Source organism: Ursus maritimus, unplaced genomic scaffold (assembly GCF_017311325.1).
Source record: "Ursus maritimus isolate PB19 unplaced genomic scaffold, ASM1731132v1 scaffold_18, whole genome shotgun sequence".
NCBI classification, from domain to species: domain Eukaryota; kingdom Metazoa; phylum Chordata; class Mammalia; order Carnivora; family Ursidae; genus Ursus; species Ursus maritimus.
Window position 1 is genome coordinate 46,210,772 of NW_024424230.1, and position 24,805 is coordinate 46,235,576.

The 24,805-nt window shown below is 38.5% G+C and overlaps 1 protein-coding gene across 2 annotated transcripts; it reads right to left on the reverse strand.

Annotated features, from left to right (window-relative positions):
- Nucleotides 1-366: 366 nt before the first annotated feature.
- RIOK3 (RIO kinase 3) lies at nt 367-24,416 on the reverse strand. Of its 2 annotated transcripts, none has more exons than XM_008690778.2 (13): nt 24,144-24,416; nt 17,063-17,178; nt 16,320-16,465; nt 16,118-16,225; nt 15,799-15,908; nt 14,279-14,422; nt 13,589-13,716; nt 7,510-7,707; nt 6,172-6,331; nt 4,643-4,723; nt 4,465-4,554; nt 3,483-3,590; nt 367-2,056 (listed from the first exon to the last, which is right to left on the reverse strand). In XM_008690778.2, exons 1-13 carry the CDS (start codon nt 24,204-24,206, stop codon nt 1,949-1,951), a joined length of 1,560 nt encoding a protein of 519 aa, XP_008689000.1. In that variant the 5' UTR covers nt 24,207-24,416; the 3' UTR covers nt 367-1,948. The 2 variants fall into 2 exon arrangements, with proteins under 2 accessions (XP_008689000.1, XP_040488582.1); XM_040632648.1 differs by lacking the exon at nt 24,144-24,416 and adding an exon at nt 23,694-24,102.
- Between the last annotated feature and the right edge of the window lie 389 nt (nt 24,417-24,805).

Consider the following 24,805-nt stretch of genomic DNA (forward strand, 5'->3'; position numbering starts at 1 on the left):
TAAAAATCCTCTACATTCTTATTTGTGTAACTTAGAGATATTCATGTATCTACTTCCAATAAAGTGGAGCAAAATATCCTTATTTCCAAATTGTGGTTCTGTCCCATTCCTATTTTGAGTCTTTACTTAGCAAACCAACACTTCCCACTTTCTTCTTCCCTTAAGTGAAATATTTACTCTCTGATGCACAAGAGAAAAACCTATTGTAATGTGAAGTAGGTCATTTATTTAAATCTAAATATGAGAAGTTGAATGGGGAAAACCTACTTAAGATGGCACTACTTAATTTTATACAGGAGGGGTAACTTGGTGCCAGGACATAAGTTAACATAAAGAACAGTAAGAAACCACACAAAGAACCAATTCTAAAATGCTCTCTTGCTATTTAATATCTTAAAAAGCATGTTCACAGCACACTCCAAGAATGCCACACAGCAATGGTTTGCTGCTCTTCGCCAAACAGAGTATGTCAGAAAACAAAACAAAACAATTTTTAAATGGTTCATGGTTTTTAAAATTAGTTCTCTGAAATTTCTGTAAAGCCAATAATCACCAGTCATCTAAATCCTTGTTTCATAGTAGTGAACATTTCAGAAATGTAATGAGTATCTATCCAACATCATACTTCTCTGAAATGTGGTTAAAAACTATGTAACAGAAACAAAAATAAATATTTTTCTAGAAAGAACATATTTGGCATTTTAAGATAATGTTAAAAAAGCTTTCAAGTGTAAATGATGTTTCAAATTGTTACTTTCCAGTACCAGACAGGAAGTTTGGGTTATTAGTAGCAGAAAGTCTAGGTCTCTAAAGTCAATCTGACTTCAATAATAGGAGGAATGATTACATTGTCGTTAATGAACTTCAACCCTAACAAAGCCAATGTACTTTTCCACTACAGTGCTTGCTTTATTTAAGAAGTGACATCCGGCCAATACTAAAAATTATGGAGAGAGGCCAGTAGTTCAAATTACGTGGGTTAATTTGGTACCCAAGTTGTTTTATACATACTTTTCATCATGTGATTATTTAATATTTCTAATTAGATTGCTCTATTTCTCTCAAAATCAATTAAGTATATAGTTTGAATGAAATGTACTGAATTTTGTTTAACTGACTTCATTAAAATATGTCAAACATGGTTATTATATTGCATCCTTCCAGACAATTTACATTTTCATTATAAATGCAAAGCAGCCGCACCATGATTCTATCCTAACCACTTCACCTAAATGTAGAAAAACTGAAAGTTAAATTTAAAAACTTTGAATAGTTAAGAAGTTCTTATATATTTTTCTCTCTCAGAGATCTGTGACGCCCTGTCTTGGATATGAGTACGGAAAAGAGAAAATCAGTTCATATTCATGATGTGCCAATAAATTTCTATTTCTGTCAGTCATTTTACAACCAAATTTCCACTTATGTCACCTACTAAAGAGAAGAAATTTTCCTTTAGAATCATGGTCACAATCTGAAAAAAAAACAAGAAGGGCTAATTTTAGGCCAATAATATATTTGAGGAAAGATGTAACACAAAACAGGGAGGTGAAAAAGGGCAAGTATGTTTTAATAAAAACCTCCCTTGTAAACATACCTGTCCTTTCCTCCCATGTTTGGAAATGTTACCTTTTTAAGTTTCAAAAATTCTCATCAAAACATTTTATACCACGAATCCTGTAAAATCAGGCTGATTTCAGCTAGATAACCTATAGCTGTTAAAGAATTGTTTTATCCTGTTCATAAGATGAGAGGTAGTGACATTTTATTCTCCCAACGCTGAGCTACAAATTCCAAACATCTGGCATATGGGTTACAAGGGCGGAAAAAAGCACAGAAGCACCATTGTACACTCCTTAGGTTTTGGTATTTCAAGTCACCCATAACTTCATTTGCCATTGGCAGCTGACAATCACCACTGTGTTAACAATGAAAGCAGTGGGTGTTCGTGCTATTCATCATATGGGACTGGCGGACCTCCATCATCTTTCAAAAATGAAGCAGCTTTCCTTCCATTCTTCTGAACATGATCTTCATTCATTTTCTCCAAAGCTTCTATCTACAAAATTAATACATTGAATCCATTTGTCAAAATCTTACTTCACAGAAACCATACTTCAGACTGAACCAGCATTTTTACTCTCTTAAAACTAGGTGATTCCCAAGGACACTGGCCTTGAATTACAATTACAACATGTGGGGGCGCCTGGGTGGCTCAGTCATTAAGCGTCTGCCTCTGGCTCAGGTCATGATCCCAGGGTCCTGGGATCGAGCCCCGCATCGGGCTCCCTGCTCAGCGGGGAGTCTGCTTCTCCCTCTCTCACTCCCCCTGCTTGTGTTCCCTCTCTCGCTGTCTGTCAAATAAATAAATAAAATCTTAAAAAAAAAAAAAAGAATTACAACATGTGACACACATTATAGTGTCTCACAGACATGCACTGTGGGGTGACGCATACGTGTATGTTTTTTACTCGACTGTATTATCAAAGTCAATATTTAGTGTCTTCATCAATCTAGCAACTAGGATTGCATATTTTACTTACTGTGTGCCCTGCCCTATAAAGCTTTCAGGAAACAAAAAAAAAGGAGATTCTAATGTTGGTTCCACAACAGTAGTAACACCCACTCACTGGGCAACTGTACTGTGCTAGTGACTTCTCCTCTGCCCTTAGGTTCCACCACAGCTTGGCCAAATCAAGTCATACTGAGGAGTTCTGGAACAGACTCTATAATCATTCTCTGCTTTGGTATACTGTTGGGAATAATTAGCTGCTATTTCACTTTTTGGTTTTTGTTCAATTTTAAGAGAACTTTTCTGTTGCAAGGGTTTTTTTGGGGCTTTTTTGTTTGTTTTTAATAGTCCTGTAGATCCACACTGTAATGACTGGGTATTTCTGAGGATGACCATGGCTAACTTTCTATATTCAGTTAAAGGCAGGGACTGTGTGTTACTCCTTTCTGTATCACCCAGAGTGTTCACGAGCCCACTTCCTCATTCATATGCAGAGGCAACAGGAGTACACGGGAAGTGGTGTTATTTGTCCATCTTAACTGAACTGTGAACTCCTTGAAGAAGTGTTTTGCTATAAGTCTATCCTAGGTTTTAAGTCTGGAAAGGACCGAAAACCTCTCAAGGAAAGAAAAATCTCTAATTTTGCTTTTGAGGGGATAAAGGAATAAAATGAGGGGCGCCTAGGTGGCTCAATTGGTTAAGCATCCAACTCTTGGTTTTGGCTCAGGTCATGATCTCAGGGTCGTGGGATCCAGCCCCCCATTACGTTCTGCACTGGGTGTGGAGTCTGCTAGAGAGTCTCTCTCTCTGCCTCTCCCTCTGCCCCCCCCACTCTCTCACTCTCTCTCAAATAAATAAATAAATAAATAAAATCTTAAAAAAAAAAAAAAGACTAAAATGAGCTCTGGGTTTCTACTATCTACTCCATCCAGCTTTCCATTAGCATGGTGAATAACAGGCACACAACATTTACCTCAGCTAAGAAATCAGCCTCATTATCTGCTGAAATGTTTAAGCCTGAAACAGCATTAAAGAGTTCTCGTTCACCAAGGGCTTCCTTTACTCCTCCTTTCTGGAAAAACTAGAAAAGAAACATAAGTCAGTAGGAGATATTATAGCACAATTCTCCCAAAAACAAAAAACAAGAGACTAGTATACTTATAAGATACCAGTGAATTCCTTCCGTAATTTTTAAACCACAGATTTTTCTCATTTCAAGTTTAACTACGCTGCTCAGGTTCTACTTGTCATTTGTCCTCTTGAACACATCCGCGCCACCTTCTGGATTTGTCACAATGCACCTTCTGCAGCTATACATGAGTGTATATATAAAATTGGGTGGCAATGCTTTAAATGTGTAGACTCAAAATATTCACTAAATCCCGTGAATTAAAATCTTCAAGTAGGTTCAGAAATTATTTCCAATATGAAGTTATTCTATCATTTAGAAAGACCATTCTTACCTGAATCTATTGCTAACAATTAATTTCCTTTAGAAATAGCAAACAAATGTGACCTAACTCTGTGATTATGGAGTTTTAGCTTCCCTAAATTGTTTCCCTAATAGAAATCAGCGATCAGACACAGTACCACTGAGACTATTCTCCTTTTAATGGTAATAACAATGGCAGTAAGCATGTAGGCTTGCTAATACCAGCTTTACTCAAAGCACTATGCACGTATTAAATGTCTACTTGACTGCTTAAATATCTGCAGTCAAAATAAAAACTCACTCCCTTGCAAATTAAAATAGCCCAAATGTGAGGCATACAATCGACTTATTGTTGAAAATGAAATCTGACAAACTGATCTTTGTATCTTTATCTCAAAAGCCGTCAGTAACCAAACTCTTCCTTCAATTTCTAAGAATATGATCATCTTACTTTTCTTAGGGATGAGAAAAATATTTTAATCTGTTATAGCCTATAAAAATACATATTAGTTTACATGCCCACCTGTGAGACATTCCTACAGTCACGGAACAAGAACTCGAGGCCATGAGGATGGGTTGGTTCTACAGACTGACTGACGTCAATCAACCAGACCTATTTAAGTGTAGAGCATATGTTCAGTATACATTCAGTAATTTACATCAAGTCATTTTGTGTGAACATTAACAAAATGTCCTCTCACCTTCCCGGCATGCCACAGCATGTTATACTCACTGAGGTCGGCATGGACAAGCGTACATTCATTGTATAACTGCTGCATCAACTGTGAGGAGGCAAGGCAGATACTTAGGAAGTGAGCAACAATTCTAATTTACCTATGCACTAAAATGTCTATGCCAACCAATACTTCCCAGAAAAAGCAATGTACAGTCTAAAACTGAGCTCTTTTTGTTTTTTGTTTTTAGGGGGAAACACTGAGACAATGGAAGGGGATGAGTATGACACTCTATTTCCCTGTCTATGTGACAGCAATGAGATCAGGAGACCAAAGGGCAGACCTGGTTCCCCAAAGGGTATGAAAGCAGCCATGTTATGGTCACTAACCAGAGGATCTAAAAGCCACTTCCCTTCAGAAAGTGGGTGAAAAAATTTTTTTCACCTTTTTATACAAGGTCAAAAGTACTTCCTGCCAGACATAGTGTGGAAGAGATAGTCTTACAAATTAAGTGGCATTATATATTCATTATTGATTTCTTATGGCAGGTATCAGTATTAATGTTTTATTTTTCAGGCTTCATAGAATCAAATAGAAAGAGCATATCACTACTTCATCTCTTCCCCAGTCACCCCATTGCCCAACGAAGCCAGAAAAATGAACTTGACTTTCCTTTTCAGGTTTTCCTATTGGAAGCAGAGAAAGTTGAATTATCTCCCTACCCCTGCCTTAAAAAATTATTTGGATAACACTTTCATATTCACATCAGCTGCTGCAGGATGTGAGCGCTTTTGTAGAGACTACGTAAAAAGCATAGAGGCTTCTCTGCTATTCAATCAAAACAGCTACAGAGGCAGGACGCCTGGCTGTCCTGCTTGGTAGAACGTGTGACCCTTGATCTTGGGCTCATGAGTTCAAGCCCCAAGTTGGGGGTACAGTCTACATAAACAAACAAACAAAACTACAGAGGAATGACAGTTTTAGTAACATTTTCTTAAGCTGGAAGGACCTCAGACGGAATTCAGTTCCTGCCCTGAAGCATAAATGACTTCAAGATGCCTGACGTGTGCCTCCCAACTCTAAGACCTGTGCACATACGAGAGACCACTCCCTCCCATCGTCAGTTTTTACCATCACTCTTATAATGAAACTAAATCTGCTCCCTGCCAACTTCCCAACGACAGGCATTTTCTTAGCTGTTAAGAGCTAGGACATTTATGAAGGCATACAAACTAATGAGGCATGACATCTGCCAAATACGGAAATGTCCACTCTTATTTAATAGATGGTTTTGTGAATAAGAGCTTCACGCTTCCATGTCACTAAAGCTAACCAATGAGGCTTCACGAGTTCCTTAGCTCTATGATTTTTCTTAATTGACTCAAGACAATAGCATACTGATGTAAAGACAACTCTTCAATGTTAATATTCATCACAAACTTCAGCTTGTCCTTGTTACATGAACTTAAAATAGTACTATTTTAGGAGATTTTTTAATGTTTAGGCAAAATATTTTTAAAAGCTGGTATGTGAACGCTTTAAAAAGCACAACTTACATGAAGAGTTTGGTAGTAGGCTTCTTTCATTTCTTCACTACTGAGCTTTACTTCTTTTAATTTAGGGGCTGGAACTTGATCATGGCCAATAAAAGACATAACCAGAATGTGTTTCTTGAGTAGTACAACTGTTGGACAAGGAATTCCAGCTCTCTGCATTCTACACAGAAAGAAATATTTAAGAATGTAAAAATCAGAAGGAGAGAATATTTTACCTATTCACCAACTACCTAACAAGAGATGGTAAAAACCCAGTCTCTACCCTTACAGAGCCATGGACTTCTGGCAGGCACGGATAGGTGAGGAGACAATCACAGTGTCATGTGGCACATGCACTGGCAGGGGTGTGGGTAGGAGCTACGAAGCACGCAGCATCAAGGAAGGCTTAGTATAAGAAGTGGGTGAAAAGGAATTAGCCAAATGAAGACAGTGTGGGGGAAATGCTGGTATAGGGCTGGAAGCAGACTGTGGAAATGCACGGAAGCATTCAAGAGTGTCCATTTGGGGAATGTATGTCAATCAACATAGATGGATCTTGAGTTGGAGGAAGGGGCAATGTGGGTTGAGGTTACAGAAACAGGTGGCCTCCACATCAGAGAAGGCCTTTGAACTTTACACTAAAGACTATGGAAGCTGTTGAAGAATTTTAAGAAAGGCAAGGATGAGATCTCAAAAGTATGGAAAAGAGATAGAAGGGCAGCCAGAAAGTTATTCTACTTACAAATCCTACTAATTAGAAGAATTTTGCAACTAATAAATATGGATATAATTACATTTAAACACAAATATCTTTAGAACAAAAATTAAACATTTAATAAAGATATGGAAGGTTTATTGAGAAAGATTATTACTATATTACTTGGTTGATAAATTCCTTGATAAATTCTGCTTAAGAGAATTGAGAACCAAGTCTAATAAATTAAAGCAAAATGCAATTTGGTCAGACTGTCCCCACCAAATTAACAACATTAGATATAATAAACATTTTCTGAAACAGAAAAACAAATCATTACTTATGATAAGCCTAACTGGCAGCTGAGCAATGGCAGCATGTAGACATATGAGAAAATGTCTTAGGCAGAAAATGACTTTGTTTCCCTCAAACTTTACTGAGGAAAGAAAAAAGAAAATGACTTATTCATCCTAAAAGTATGAATTGAGGTTATACCCAGGAAATATTTTCTTATAGAAAGCCTCACTGAACACTAGAATTTCGAGGCCTTCCATAATTTCCACAAATGAGTTTAAAAGAAAGGATGGATTTTTTTGCCTGGCTAGTACGCCTAATCCAAAAAGGTAATAACCCTAGATAACTTCTAGCACAATGATTTTCTTTACCTTGTGAGATTGTGCATTTCTTTTTCTGCCCACATGCGGATGATCTTACGTGGATTTAGTTTACTGAAGCGATCTTTAAACCTGAAATCATCTTTAATATATTTGTCACGATTCTTAAACTCATTAAGGGTTGTTTTAAATACCTTGATGGCACATTCTGTAGGTATAACTTTACTATCTTCCTTTTCATCCTCCATGCTAAGTGGAAGAAAAAAATTAAGTGAGTGTAAGTTGCCAGCTCCCAAGTAAAACAATTTCAAAATAAAAATTCTATGATACAAATTAGATCTATCTTCTCTAAGAATGTCAAGCTTTGGTGGTTTTTTAAGCTTTTAGGTTTTGGGTCTTAATAAAACCTTAGGATTTGGTTTTTTAAATAAAACACTTTCAAATGAATTGTCAACCAGTTTTCAACAAACCATAATATAATCTTCACTTAATGACTGTCAAATCAAACTTGAGGAACAATGAAGACATACATACTTAAAAATAGGCTACAGTCCACCTGGGATGGTTTATTGGCAAAATTCAATAAGCAACAAAACAGAACAGCTTTTTAAAATGTCTCTTTCACTTCTAACAGATAAAAAGGTGAGTAAACAGGTCCTTGCCCTATGAATATGCAAGGAGGGGCAGGAGAGGATAAAACAAGTCCATGAATAGGACAGGTCCCTTTGGATTGGGAAGGCCAGACAAGGCTTCATGATACAGGTGGCAACTAAAACAGAACCAGAACAATGGGTAACTAAGAGTTAGTGAGAAAGAGCACGAGGAGGTGGGGTGAGGGAGAAGGAGGCTCCCTCCTGAGCAAGGAGCCCAAAGCGGGGCTTGATTGCAGGACTCGGGGATCATGACCTACGCTGAAGGCAGACATTCAACCAACCGAGCCATTCAGGTGCCCCCTAGTCCCATGGCTTTAAATATCATCTTATACAGGGGTGCCTGGGTGGCTCAGTCGGTTAAGCGTCTGCCTTCAGCTCAGATCATGATCCCAGGGTCCTGGGATTGAGCCCTGCGTCAGGCTCCCCACTTGAGCAGGGAGCCTGATTCTTCCTCTCTCTCTCTCTGACCTCCCTCCTACTTGTGCTCTCTCTCTCAAATAAATAAATAAAATCTTTTAAAAAAATATCATCTATATATAGATAACTCCCACATTTCTACCCTCAGTCCCAACTCTCCAGAACTTAAGGCCCATTTACCTGATCCCTACTTGACATGCCTTGGGTATCTAGCAGGCATCTCAAACTTAACATGTCCTAAACAAAATTCTTATTAATTGCACCTTAAACCTGCCTTTCTTCACTCTCATCTCAGTAAATGGCACCATCCAGCTGCTCTAGCCAAGAACCTACCCTCTCACACCTATCCAATCCAACAGCACACACTGTTGACTCTTCCCTGCATAGCGCATCCCTATGGTCTCTCCTAGTCTTCATTTTCACTGCACCTCCTTAGTCCAAGCCACTGTTCTTTCTTATTTAAACTAGTACAATAACTTTTTAACTGACCTTACTGCTTCTTCTCTTACCTCTCCTATAGTTCATTTTTCATACAGCAGTCTAAGTAATCTTTCAAAACAAAAACCAAATCACAGCTTTGGCTCCCACTACAGTTAAAGAGCAGGCTCCTTCCCCTGGCTTACAGAGTCCTACCTAATCTAAGCTCTGCTTACTTCTCCGGCCTCCTCTCTCCCCTTCACAACTGTGCTCCCAGTGTACTGGCTTTCTCAGAGGCTCTCAGAAACACCAAGTTTGTGCTTGTCTTAAGGCATAAGCACTAGCTGTTCTCTAGTCTAGTATGTTCTTCCACCTGATCTTTACACTGTACCCTAGATGTATCATTCAAATCTTAGTTTAAACGTCACTTTCTCAGAAACGTTTTCCTGTCCTACTAATAGAAAGTAGTCAACCAGTTGCCATGACCATATTTTAACTACTTTAATCACCATATTTTAACTACTATAACATGTATCTGATGTTTTTTGCTTATTTATTACTGTTTTGGAAGGGGGTTGGGGTGGGAAGGAAGTACATTCTATTAACTCAGGGATAAAGCACAAGTTACTATTCTGATAACTGTTGATTACTTGGCCAACCTGAAAGTGATAGAAACCAGACAGCTTTATGGTAGGTAGAGTCCCAAGATGGCCCCCAAGATCCCAGTCCCTGGAGTACACACTCTTTCCAGTTCCCTCACCTCGAGTGTGGGTAGAACAGACACTCCTTTGATTAGCTTACATGGTATGGCAAAGGTGATGGTATAGTCATTCCCAGGATTACATTCCAATGTCTAAGACTCAGTCTTAGCAGATTGGAGGGAGAGATTCTCCTGCCAGCTTTGAAGAAGTGACCTGTTGCATGAAAGGGGACCATGACCAGGACCTGCAGGGACCTCTAGAAGTTGAGCGTGGCCCCCACCTGACAGTCAACAAGGAAGCAGAGACCGCAGTCCTACAGTGGCAGTGAACTGAACCACAAAGAAGAGGACCCCAAGCTTCATAAAGGAATGCAACCCAGCCAACACCCAGACTATAGCCCTGTGAGACCCTGAGCAGCTCAGCCACGCCCACTCAAACTTCCGATCAACAGAAACTATGAGATAATAAATGAGTGTTGTTTAAGATGCTAAATCTGTGGTAATTTGTTACATAGCATAGAAAACTAGCAAACTTTTAAAAGCATTTACTTTTAGAAAAGTTGTAGAAAACCAAATGCTCTCTAGTCTTTCTAAATTACAAATGTCCAAGTACAGATTACAATACCAATTCCACCAGAAAGAAAGAGAGGTCATTCATTATATCAAAGTATCATTAAGCATAACGGAAAATGGATAAAGGATAAACAAGGCAGTTGACAAGACAAACGAATACAAATGGCCAATAAAGCCCCTGGAAAAAATGTACAACCTAATCACAAATAAATGTACAGCAAAATATCGAAATGGTACTTTTCATCTTTTACACTGACAAAAAAAATTTAGTTGGATAATGCTAATAAACATTAATGAGAATGAGGGAAACAGGTTCATACAGCTGCATAAGTTAGTTAACCTTCTCAGAGGGCAATCTGTCAGTATCTACTGACATTTATAGAATGTACAACAACGTGTAGATCTGACTAGCTCCTAGGGAAAACTACATTTGCCCTATCATTAAAATTAAAAGATAAACACAAATTAAAGATTTCTGACCTTTGGTGTGACATTAAGAAATTTTTTTAGATTTTTAATAAATAAAAGAAAGCAAGATATTCTGCTTGCTACAACAGCCAGCTGGTACTCTCCATTCATTGAGGCCTTCCACTATTTAACAAAAAGGAAAAAGAGTGCTTACAGTCTTTGTCCCAGTAATTTCAAAGCTAGAATTTAGCTTAAGGGTATATTTGCAAAAAGACACCAAAGCAGATGTACAAGGATATTCCTATCTGTGTACTCTATTATGAAATTATCTTTTATCAACCATAACAGTTACTGCTATAATGTTCTCCTCTTGGCGATGCCATAAACTCATTAACATAATGGAATGTGCTACTATAAAAATGGGGTGCTATACACTTGGAAAGACCTATTAACTGAAAAACTAAGATCTGAACAGAGAGTATAATCTCTTTTGTATATCTACGACATCGGCCAAAGCAACCTTTTTCATGACACATCCCCAAAGGCAAGAGAAACAAAAGATAAAATGAATTTATGGGACTTCATCAAGATTAAAAGTTTCTGCACAGCCAAGGAAACAGTCAGAAAAACTAAGAGGCAGCCCACGGAATGGGAGAATATATTTGCAAATGACACTACAGATAAAGGACTGGTATCCAAGATCTACAAAGAACTTCTCAAACTCAATACACGAGAAACAAATAAACAAATCAAAAAATGGGCAGACACTTTTCCAATGAAGACATACAAATGGCTAACAGACACATGAAAAAATGTTCTAAATCATTAGCCATCAAGGAAATTCAAATCAAAACCACACTGAGATACCACCTTACGCCAGTTAGAATGGCAAAAATAGACAAGGCAAGAAACAACAATTGTTGGAGAGGATGTGGAGAAAGGGGATCCCTCCTACATTGTTGGTGGGAATGCAAGTTGGTACAGCCACTCTGGAAAACAGTGTGGAGGTCCCTTAAAAAGTTAAAAATTGAGCTACCCTATGATCCAGCCATTGCACTACTGGGTGTTTACCCCAAAGATACAGACGTAGTGAAGAGAAGGGCCATATGCACCCCAATGTTCATAGCAGCAATGTCCACAATAGCTAAATCGTGGAAGGAGCCGAGATGCCCTTCAACAGATGACTGGATTAAGAAGTTGTGGTCCATATATACAATGGAATATTACTCAGCTATCAGAAAGAACGAATTCTCAACATTTGCTGCAACATGGACGGCACTGCAGGAGATAATGCTAAGTGAAATAAGTCAAGCAGAGAAAGACAACTATCATATGATTTCTCTCATCTATGGAACATAAGAACTAGGATGATCGGTAGGGGAAGAAAGGGATAAAGAAAGGGGGGGTAATCAGAAGGGGGAATGAAACATGAGAGACTATGGACTCTGAGAAACAAACTGAGGGCCTCAGAGGGGAGGGGGGTGGGGGAATGGGATAGACCGGTGATGGGTAGTAAGGAGGGCACATATTGCATGGTGTTATACACAACTAATGAATCATCGAGCCTTACATCGGAAACCGGGGATGTACTGTATGGTGACTAACATAATAAAAAATCATTAAAAAAATAATAATAATAATCTCTTTTGTATAAACAAATTTAGGGATATGTGCATAAAAATTCCTGGGAGACTAAACTAAAAACTGTTAACAGTTGAAGAAAAGATCTGTGAGATGAGAGTTGATAAGATAAAGGCTACTTTCCATTTTAATCCTTTCTGTAGAGTTTTCATTTCTACCATGAGTAATCTCTCATTTTAATTTGTGCCATTAAGTTATATTTGCCTGGTCTTAGGGAACCCTTAAAGGAAATTTGGGAAGAGGGTGACAAAGCTTAAAGTAAGGAAAAAATAAATATTTATTAAGATTACTATATACCAGTCATGATCAAATATGATCTCATTTATCACCACAAAATCCTATGAGGTAATAAGGGTCACTGTTTTAAAAAAGTTTAGTAAATTGCTCCAGATCACATAGCTTGAAAAATGTTGAGCTATTTTATCCTAACATTCATTTTTATCCTTCTCATTTTAAAACTTAACAGTACAATTCGATATACGATTACACATGTATGTCTCATCTAGAAAGGGAGACTAATTAAGAAAACCAAAGGCAAGGACTTAACCAGTAGTTGTCTGAATCCCCTTAAGTACACAGTAAATACCTTCTGAACCTAAAAAGAGCTAGAATAATTCTGGAATCTATTTTAACATTTTTGTCTGTAAGCATTATTGAGGTAAAGGAATCGCTAAGGTAGTAAGCCTTGCTGGCTGACTTCAACGTAAGTGACCAGATGATTCCACATTCCTGGCTTAAACATGTTCTCTAAACAGGCTCCACTTTAAAAAATATCTCCTTTACTCATGCCACTTTTTACTCACCTAAGCCCTTGTAACAAAAGTGAAGTGGGTAAGATCTAAATAGCATAAGATCTTTACAAGATATTTCCTTAAATGATGCAAACATTATTTAGTCGGTATTTCTTAAAGGATCAGAGTTACAAGAGCAAAAATCAGTAACTGATCTAAGCATATCCATCTCAACTTGGTGCTAAAGGACTTCATAGTGTAAAGACCATGGGTTCTGAGACAAACCCAGCTGCAAATTTTGCTCTGTCACATACAGCAGCCTGTATGATATAATATTCTAATAATGTAGAAAATAATATATGCATAGAAAAAAGACTGAAGGAGTCTACACAAATTGATTAACGGTTATCTCTGGATGGTGAGATTAGGATGATTGTTTTTCTTTGTACATCCTTACATTATCTAAGACTTTCTACAACACTTTTTACATTATTCTGCTTGCCAGGTGGCACTGATTTTGTGTAAATCCATTTATATGGGGAGAAGGGGTTAAGATTTTGACACAATGGTACTACATTTTGCTCATTTACCTCCCGCCATATGCATGAAAGACAACAGATTCCTTTCCTGTACTAATACAGCCAGTGATTGTCTCCAACATTCCAGAGTTGACCATTTTATACATAAGTAAACGTGTCTTAGGATCAACTGCTTTTTCCTGCAAAAGATAAAGCACTATAAATGAAAATGGTAATAACAAAACATTTTCTGAGACATTTCTAGTATCTAATATATTTAAAATATATACTTCATTTTACCTTTATGATTTAATTTACCTAGATGTATATATAACAGGCTCTTAAAAGAGTGTTGTCAAAATACAATTCATTTCCATAACTCTAACTCCAATGCCTTTGAAAGTGAGTATCTAAAAGAACTATTAAAAACCAGACACTCACTTAGTCAAAACCTTATTTTATCTTCAAAGTTTAAAGAGCTCTGCTAGTGTAGTTACTACTAGTTCTTCTTCCTAAAGTTTTAAAAATTACTTTATTCTCAAGATATCAGATACCATCTTCACTAATGTAAAACATCAGGAATTAAGTTATTATAAATGTCAGAACAAGAAATGATTTTTTGAAGTCTTAAAACATTCATATTCAAATGAGTTATGACCACTAAATGTCAGTTCTGACATGAAGTTTTGTCTTGTTCTTCCACTAATATGAAGTTTTCTAATATGAACTTTGCATCAAAGAAAAAAATGTAAGAATACTTACTGCAGTAGAATGCTCCTTTTTCTCATGGAGGCGGGCACTTCGACGTTCTTCAGAGTAGGCATGTTGTTTTAAAGCATTGAAAACATGGTTTGATAGTTTTAAATCCATTCCAATTCCATCTCCTACCTGAAACTCAGGTGCAAACTGCCAAAAAGAAGAAAAAAATTAGCATCTGAAGACTTTAAAATGGGGATGGTAATAACAAAAAAGCAAGATCGGTCTTTACTTGGAACAGGTTTCTTACTCAGCTGATGATTAGGCTAAAAAAGCAGAACCCATAAGTATTACAGAGAAAAAAATAACACACTAAAAAACCCAACAGAAAGGAGAGCAAGGCTATTTAAGAAAAGCACAGTAAATACCGAATCACATCTAAAAACTAAGGTATTTCGGCATATGCTCTGCACCTTGCTTTTACATTAGACAAAGAACACATTGTATTTTGAAGGCTACCCCAAATCTTACCAAAGAAATACAATCTTATAATTAATTATTTTTGAGGAGTGGGTTAATATAGCAAGCTATGCCCACACCATGACAATTATGTTCTAGAACCGACTGTCCAATATGGTGGCCACTAGCCACATGTAGGTATTTAAAGTTAAATCAATTAAAATTAAATTGAAAATTCAGCTCCTTGGTTGCATCATCCAAATTTCAAGTGCTCAATTGCCAAATACAGTTACTATTAGTTAACATGGATATAGAACATCTCTATTATCACATAAAGTTCTGCTGGAGAGGGTTGTTCAAGTCAGATCTGGACTATTTCTAGAATTTAATAATAAGTATATGGGGTGCCTGGCTGGCTCAGTCAGTGGAGCACATGACTCCTGATCTCGGGGTCAAGAGTTCGAGCCCCGCACTGGGTGTAGAGATTACTTCAAAAAATAAAGCATTAAAAAAATTGTAAATAAATAAGTTTACTTAACAAATATTTGTGTTCTAAAGTCTAAACATTTTCTATTAACCACAAGGCTTATAAAGGAGGAAGAGTGCTAATTTTTCTTTTTTGATTTTTTTAAAATTACATTTTATTTCTGATTTTGCAGTGGTAGTTGGGTCACAAGATTAAAAAATTCAACAAATAGAAAAGTGTATATAGTAGAAAGTATTTCTCTCTCCCATTTCTATCCCCCAATCACCACTGATCTCTGTTTCTTGGGTAGGGAGTGCTACTGGAAAGCAATATGCTGAAAAATAAATATGCTACTTACATAAGAACTATTTCTTAATTTTAGAATCCATGCAAATCAAACCAGTTTTCTTAATATTGTGGAATTTTATTCTGAGGTACATTCTCATTAGTGGCTGAGTTTTCATGGTACTGCTATAATATCATCTACAATACCTTTATGAACGGTATTTTTAGAAATTTAAGATATTGTATTTATTTTATTCGTTAATTAAAAAAAAATTTTAAGGAAGTAGACTTGATAAGATATTGTATTTAGAATCCCATGCTTTTAACTTATACCAATAAAACTCTTGATTCAGAGATAATACTTCCTGTAACTTACATTTTCCATTCTGGCTGTATTCTTTCTCCCACATACTACTTCATCATGTTTGGTGGTGATGTCTTTTCCTTTTCCAATAAAACCCTTTTTGGGAGTAGGAACTGGTTTTGCTAAAGGCGATTAAGACAAGCCAAGTTTATGTAAAAGTAACAAAGACTAAATTGTTGCATTCAATACTGTCTGAAAAGAGATTTGAATCTAACAGTAAATTACCAAAAGAGATTCAAAGATAAATATAAAATACAAAGATCCATTGGAAAACTTAGTCTTTCTCTGTCCCTGCCCTACCCCCATCCCCAGAAAATAAAAGCACTGATACCTGGTATGTAGGGATCATCACAGGTGTCTTGCCAGTCAACCTCATCCTCAGAGCTATCACTGTCTTCGTAAGGATGCACTTTTCGATAATTTTCAAAGGAAATGGAAACTTAAGAAGGCAAAAATAGGTGAAGATTTATTTAGGAGCGTGCTACAAGCATTTCCTGCCACCCAATGGAGGTGTCATCATAAGGTCACAGTACCTTTGCTATCTCCATTGAATTTTTTTTCTTCACGCCTAAGCTGTGCGTCATATTCTCTGTCAAATTCCATCTGTAGCATCTGAGCTAGCATTAGGTCGCTGGAAGTATCAGTATTTTCTCCAGTAATAAATGGTCCTTCAGAGACACTATTCAAAATAAGGCAACATAAACTAAAATAACGTGCTCGTGTAAACAGATGCTACCAATTATAAGAGAAGAGCGTGCCCTTTTTATTGTTACAAATTGTACTGAAGAAGCAATGGGAAAAACTTGATCGCATCATCCATTTTCCGTCCAGCTGCCCTCAGGCACCTGGGAGAGCACCAACTAGGATTAAGAAAGCTGCAAGAGAAAAGCTGAAGGGGCTATAATAAAATCTAAACTGAGATTCAAACCTCATTTGTTCTGTGTTCTGGAGAGATAACATGGATGAAAAAATAAAATATAAACGTATGATCCAAACTGTATCCTACTTCACTATTTGCTAATTTGGAGATCATGTGGTTCAACTGTTGTAGTAACTAAAACCCAGAGGAACAGAGTGGTTTGCCCAAGATAGTACTGACAACTAATCAGAGAATCAGGACAAAAACTCAAATATCAGTGAACTCCCAGTACGGTGCTCTTCCTACCACACTGCTTTTCAAATGTGTTTCTTAATCACTGGCCAGGACAATCACTAATCAAATCCTAAAACTTTTATAATAAGCTGCTAGACAAAATAGATTATTAATTTTACTTACGCAACTTCAGGGAAAGCGGCAGCTTCTTCTTCTAACTGCAATTCTTTAGCTAGCTGTTCACTCATTACGTCAGCCAAGGAACAAGATATTGTGTTTTGAGGGATAGCCCACGGACACTATTTAAAGAAAAGGGAAGGGTTAATTCATAACTGTGAAATTAAAGTAACTTCCAAACTTGAAAATATGGTTATCTTTTGAGAATTAAAAAATTAACCCAAAATAAATAATTACCTACTTAAAGAAATCATCTTAAAAGTAAAAATTTCGGGGTGCCTTGGTAGCTCAGTCAGTTAAGCATCTGACTCTTGATTTCGCCTCGAGCTGTGATTTTGGGATTATGGGATTGAGCGCATCAGGCTCCATGCTCAGCATGGGAGGCTACCTCAGATTTCTCTCCCTCTCCTGCTGCCCCACCCCTCTACCATGGCTTACACGGGTGCTCCCGTGCTCTCTTCTCTCTCAAATAAATAAAATAAATCTCTAAGAAAAAAAAGGTAAAGATATCTCCCAGCTCAAATCTAATCAAGGATAAATGTAAACTAAATCTGTCAAAAGCACTTTCCAACCTGTTTCTTTTTAGCTGAGGAGGAACATTAGGCTCCTGTATATATAGCATCACCCCACATACAGCACCACCCCACTACCTGATGAGTTCATGCAACCACTCTTGTTCTGATTCCATGCTCACAAAATAATCTGCTTTTAATCTGGCTTACCATGTAGATTCTGTCTCTCTTTTTTTTCCTCCAAAGATTTTATTTTTAAGTAATCTCTGCACCCAAAGTAGGGCTGGAACTCACAACCCTGAGACCAAGAGTTGCATGCTCTACCAACTGAGCCAGCCAGATGCCCCTGTAGGTTCTCTTTTAGGAACTGATTACACCAACTGGCGCAATTCGAAACCCACTTAGAAGTTACAACTCCTTCTAATTTAAGGAGTAAGTCTTCTACATGTGTAAGTGTATGTCAGCCCCTCTCAAGACATCTGGGAATATGTTAAAACAAAAATAACAATGACAAACAATAAAAACTACATTTCTGAACTTTAGAAGCTGAGACACAGCCTTGAAACAATACCACTACAACAAAGCAATATTCTGTGAGACTCTTCTTGGACGATCAGCCAGTTGGCCCTCTTCAATGACATCACTACCTCAGCCCTCTTGAAATATAAACCATAAGTTTATTTCACAATTCCTAATTTTTGAGGGGGCAAGCTTTACTTAGCAGCAGCAAATGATTACATTTGATAGTCTAGTGATTAAGACCACTAATATTGAATAATACATCTAAATCGCTCTCCCAGCTTTCTCTATCTCCCTTCTGAGATTATACTCCTAAGTATCACCCTCCCATCACTGGGTTACTCTAGTAAAGAGAGTCCCAATTAATCTTTCTGTTTCCAGTCCTGCTTGTTTCCATTTTCCACACCACAGCACAACAGCTTTTCTAAAATGCAGATTTGATTAGTTCTGTTTCATTACTCACAGCTCTTGATTGTTTTAATGTTTCCCACTGCCTTTAGGATAAAGTCCAAACTCATTCCTTAACTACTGCTGAGTGTCTAATTTAGAATTTAGAATATAGCATATGATGATAACTGTTTTAGCCACAAAACTTTTAGGTCAAGTTTAGGTCCTCTAGCTGGCCTACCACCCTTGCTCAGGTTCCATAGCATGGAGGCTCAGGAATTTACTTGGTTCAGGTTGTTAGGATGAAGCTCTTAAGGGTGATAAATGATAACTATATTTATGCCTAAGTGAGTCAGAATCAAGTTTTATCTAGTCTCATCCTGAGATTAATGAGATGCACCCAGCCCCCAGCCCCCAGCACATACCTATACTAGCCTACTGCACAATTATTCCAGCCTCACATAAAGCCAGATGTGGAGAAAACAAGAAAGCCTTTCTCAAGGTCTGGTGTGATTTTCATCCACTCAGATCTTCAAGTGCATTGGAGTACTCTCCTGGTGAGGATTTTGAGGTCTAGAATCTTGAAGTTCTCTGTAATCTGGAGAATAGAGCTACCTTTTGGCTAATGACTCCAGCTGACTTCTTTCTGAATCCTCTAGGTAGAATACATAATGCTGCCCCCTAGCCTAGAAATGTCTGGTCTGATCAGTTTCAAAGTCCAGGTTCCAAAAGGCAAATGGCTATATTCCCTAAATCAGATCTGTCAACCACATTTTGCAATGACAATAGAATAAAAGGCAACACTGGAATATTCACTATATTTGAATCACTTGCCTAATATACATAATTTGCATAACTGCATAGATAATTGCACTGCATAGTTATAATATCATCCCCATTTTATAGACTTAGACACAGAAAGGTTTTTAACTCAAGATAACACTGTAAATGGAAGTGCTGAGATTTGAACCAAGGCAGTAGAACTTAAGGGGCTGCCCTCAGCATTTTGCTATACTGCTTCCCTAATCACCTTGTCCTGGAAATATGAGAAGCAAACCTCAATCCTGCCTATACTATGAAATCCAAATTCCTCAACAACGAATGCCTTTCACAATTTGACCTACTTTATCTTTCCAATCTCAGCCCTTACGTAACTTACGCTCTAATAACAAAAACTATATGTTAATTGTGGCATACTTTAACCCCTTCATGCCTTCACACATGTTCTTCTCTCAGTGGATTTTCTTCCTCCTCTATTTCCCCAAATTAAGCATCACCAACTCCCTAAGGCTCTCTCAATTTCATCAGACGAAATGAGAGCCTTGCCTTTGTGCTCCCATACCACTGTGCAAATACTATTAAGTGCAGGACCAGTGACTGTATTAGAGCTAATGTATCAACCACAATACAACATGAGCCCCTTGAAGGGCAGGGTCTTTTCATTCTCAGAGCCCAGCACAGAGCTTCAGATATAAAGAGGCACTCACGTATTCACTGAACAACATGTGCTGAAAAGAAACACTGGAAATATTTTCACGGAACTGCCAGGCTGTCCCCAGGCTGCAGAGGTCTGATACCTTTCTACACCCCTACTATTCTAACATCCCTTTCTCCATCTTGACGTTGGCCCCTTTGGCCAGCCACTTCTGGTGCTTCTAGTTGTTTGCCAGCAGTCACTTAATTTTACTAAGATGTTAAATGAAGTATTAGCTGACAATTTCTCAGAAGAGGCAAAATTGACAAGCAGTGACTGTTATTTTCAGTCAGAGACTGACCTACATCCAAGACAGACGGAACCAGAAAGGGAAACACATAGAGATCCCTGAGAGCACCAAGATATCCTTATCACCCGGTCCTACTGATCTTGCTTCTTTGGAGCCTTGGGCTCTAGAGCTGTACATCCCCCTCCTTGTACCTTTGCTGACCAGCTCAGCTGGGCCGACTCACACCGGGGCAACTTGCACTGGTAAAAGTAAATAAAGTAACAAAGGCTGCCAACTTCCACACTTTTAAGTCAAATACAAATTCCTCAAACCAGCAGTCAATAGCCCTCCATAAAAATTTTTGGGCTGTGTGAGAGACAGCTGCCAGACGGGGGGCAATCCTCCATGGGGTTTACCATCTCAGGGGGCCTCAGAAAATTTACGAGGAGCCCCTCCTATGAATGGGCACCACAGGATGTATAATAGAGGAATCCTCTGTTATCACCTTGTAACTCCTCAATAAATCAAAAACACTCTTTGTGAATAGAGAAACTTTCTTAAATGTTAAAAATAATGATAAATTTAAGGAGATAAGAAGGAAAAAAGCCCTCCATAATCTGGCTCCACCTTCACTATCCAATGTCATTTCCCACTATTCCCTTCATCAGCATAATCTCCCCACAGCATAAAGATCTGATGGGAAACCCCACACAATCCTTCCCACTTAGTTATTCTGCTTGAAATGACATCTATCAAGTCCATAACCAGCTCCTTGATTGTTTCTTTCCTGTTTGCTGAAGACCTCTGAGACCTGACCTGTTTTCCTCTCCTCTGGAAAACCCATCGCTGAACTCTGCTCCTTGGAGTTCTTTACTACTACCACTTTCTTCAATACCAGGCTGGCTGCAGATTAGAGGGAACTTATCTCCCTTTCCTTACATCTCCTAAAGATGCACCCCTAGCTGCTCGTCCTGCAGACAACTGTGGGGAAGAATCAAGTAAATAAAAAACAGTTAATATGAAGGAGGCACATAATAACAAAAATTCAGTCTTCATCTTAAAGCAAGTTAAGAGAATCATAACCCACAGGAAGGTCTCTTTTCTGCCAATGCAACTAAAAGATATAATTCGGGTAGAATATTTAAGCAGGCAATTTTACTTCTGAAGACAAGTGTCTCTGGAAAACATCATCTGGGTCTATACAACACCAATTTTTTAAAAAACTTTTAATGTTAGTTTTAGAATTATAGAAAAATAGCAAAGATAGCAGAGTTCCCAAATATCGCATACCCAGTTTCCCCTGTGTTGGTATTGTACATTTTCCATAATTAATGAACTCATATTTATATATTAACTAAACTCTACACTTTATTCAGATTTCCTTAGTTTTTCCGTAACGTCCTTTCCCTACTTCTGGATCCTATCTATCCAGCATACCATATAACATTCAGTCATCATGCCTCTTTAGGCCCCTTTTGGCTGAGTTTCTCAGATTTTGTTTTTGATGACCTTGACAGTTTTGAGGAGTACCATGAATTTATTTTTTACAGTTCTCTTTCCAACAGAGCTATATATTTCCTCACTTCTGCCTACAGTTTGCCAATCCTCCATTCTTGGAATATCCACTAAAATTCTTTATCCATAATAGCAGTTTGGCATTTTATAACTAGCTACCCCATGACCCTGGGGGAGGGGTCCCCAAAACCCTTTCAGGGTGTCTGTGAGATCAAAATTATTTTGTACTAAGACATTCTCTGTCTTTTCCAGTCTTATTCTCTCAAGAGTGTAGAGTGGAGTTTTCCAGTCTACAACAGATCTGATAACAGAACTCTGATGGCTTGTGGAATGTGTATTTGAATATTCTCACATTTTCCAAAATTTTCTAAGGTAGTGGGTTTAGGATATAAATGTGCATTTTTAGATATTAGTTCAGTTTGTTCTCAGAACATCTACTATGCTTTTATTGGCCATCTTTGATTGTATCTGCTATAATCCATGCATCTATGAGGATGGATTTTTTTCATATACTTCAAATAAAACATACACAACAGACAAAAAAGGTCTGCTATTAAATCAGACATTAGGGGCACCTGGGTGGCTCAGTTGGTTAAGCATTTGCCTTTGGCTCAGGTCATGATCCTGGGGTCCTGGGATAGAGACCCAAGCCTGCTTCTCCCTCCCTCTCTGTCCTTCCCCCAGCTCACTCTCTCTCTCTCATATCTCTCTCAAAAAAATAAATAAACTCTTAAAAAAAAAATCAGACATTAAAGAGATTTGCAAAAATACAAAACAATACTACACCACTATTTTTTTTTGTTTTGGAATATGGGGGGTTATGTATAAAATGTTATTTATATTAACATATAATGGTTTTTAAATCATTTAATAAATTTTTTTTCAATATCTCAGTTTTAATTTCCGATATGACAAATATCAATAGATGTAACCTATATAAACAATTTGGGGTCCTCAATGATTTTTTGATTAGTCCTGACCAAAAAAATTTCAGAACTGCTGGTCTTTGACATTCTTCCCATTTTTTAAGAACTTCCTCAAATCTCCACCTCCTCCACGAAGCCTTTGATAATCAGGTCTCCCAAGAGGTTAGAGAAGGAAAGGATTAAGAGATACTTGTAGCATCTAATTGTTTGGACTGTGAAAATGCTGTTTTCCCAGAACATCAATAAACTCCAGTACTACTTTTTTTGAATGATGAAAATGAAATTTTACATTTCTGATGATGCATACATAAATGAAAATACGACTGATAACAAATATTTTATTACTGAATTAGCTTTGTAAGTGAAATTTGTTCTGACATTAGGTATCCTGACCAATGTTTGTCTCATTTGACATTTTTATTGGCCTTTGGGCGCTTAACTGGAGGAATTTAACATGTAAAGCATACATTTGTTAGTATCTGGCTACTGATTTTGTCTTTTTATGTCTACTCATCTTGGCCTTGTAAACAAGGCTTAATAGAAGAAATTACACAAAATAACATGTAGATATAACCACATCTGCCAATGGATTATCTTAAATTCTCCCTACAGTTGTATGAGAACTTTCATAAAATTAACTTTAATTAAACTTTCATAAGTTCCTTTTAATAGCCAATTATTTCTCTTTTCTCTGTTAAGGCCTAGCCTAAAGATTTAATAAAACGAGGGACCCTTTAAACGGAACAAATATTCCGTGACAGCATGTGAAAAACAATTAGGAAGCTATAAAAGTTGGATTCTTTCCAACCTTAATTTGAGAAACACAACATCCCAATTGATGTTGCTTTCTCTTGCTTTCAAGCAAACCCTCAATACAGCGGTAGAAGAGTCTTTTCATCCTTCTGATGATGCAAAGGAGCAGTCTGAAAACCAGAAACCAAATGTGAAATAAACGTAACAGCTGGTCACTAGAGGAAAAAGCCTTAAACGTTAATGAGAATTCATAACCGTTTTTTACAGTACGTAGTGTACACCCAAATATTAGCCTGGGGGAGGGAGGTACGCCTGGACTTACCTTTTACTCCTTCAAAAACAAAAAACTGCCTCATTCGGATAACCGCATTTGTCAAGTTAAGGAAACAGCTGCCAAAATGACCTCTCCGTCGGGCTTTCTGTGTGTTATTCGGCTGACTCACTTGGCCCGTGAAAAACAAGATCGCGCTGATTTCCCTCAAACGTCAGAGTCTCTAAGCCAGCCCTGCCCAAATATCTGCTACGGAGGTTCAGAAATCAAGGCGCAGAACTAGAGAGAGAGCCCAAACCGCCGACAGTGGCCACTAGCAGCCCCGGCCGCTCTCCCCACCTCTCCCATCCCACCTCTGCAGTCCCGCCACCCGTCCCCACCTTCTGAGGTCGCCAGAGTCCCGCTCAGAATTTCCCGAGTCGCCTGCCACCTTCTCCGGGCCTTTCGGAAGGACCAGCCCGGGTGACCAAGGCAGGTGCGTCAGCTCCGACCGCCACTCACCTTGCTGGGTCCCCAGGGCGCTGCGGGCCCGGGCTCAGGCGATGCCACTCCGACCAGATCCATGTTGGAACAGAAACCAGCGACAAGAAGAGGGCAGACAGGTGGCAGGACTGGGAAGCAGCCTCCGCCGAGGAGACAGGTGGCGGCGCTGGGGCGACGGGCTGCTGCTGCCGGAGCTGAGGTGACAGATGGCGGCGCGGCCGCGTCCGGAACTACATCCCATCTCTTCCGTCCTCTCCGCTAGGACCGTCGCTTCTGATAGGCCGCCCGCCGGGGGCTCCCGGTTTCGCCTCCTTTCCCCGCCCCCGGCGGCCCACACTTCCGGTCGCTGCCCCCAGCCCCGGCTGCCTCCTCCGCTGCCTCTGACTTGTGGTCGCGGTCGCCGGTGCCGGACAGAGCAGGCATCGGGTGTGGCTTCCTCTGGCCAGTCTGTACTCTGTTGGCGCACCGCCTTACCTCCTCCCCGCCTGGCCGCCCGAGACAGCATCTGGATCTAGTTAAACTGAATTAGGCTGCGTATTGGTTTACAACAACAAACAAACGAGGCAGTCTCTGTTCATTCATTATTTTCTGGGTGAATTCTGAGCTGGGATGGTATGGGGGACAGAAAATAGCTGGTGTGGACAGGTCGGATTTTGTTGTTACTGCAATTTGTCGTTAGG

Bases quoted from the DNA above. Each gene is read 5' to 3' on its own strand.
- RIOK3 (XM_008690778.2), bottom strand. From the start codon at position 24,206: ATGGATCTGGTCGGAGTGGCATCGCCTGAGCCCGGGCCCGCAGCGCCC. The intron at 14,423-15,798 runs GTAAGTTACAGG...TCTTTTTGGCAG, and splicing joins ATACAGCCAGAATGGAAAAT to TTTGCACCTGAGTTTCAGGT. The intron at 6,332-7,509 runs GTAAAGAAAATC...CTTTCTGTGTAG, and splicing joins GAAATGCACAATCTCACAAG to AATGCAGAGAGCTGGAATTC.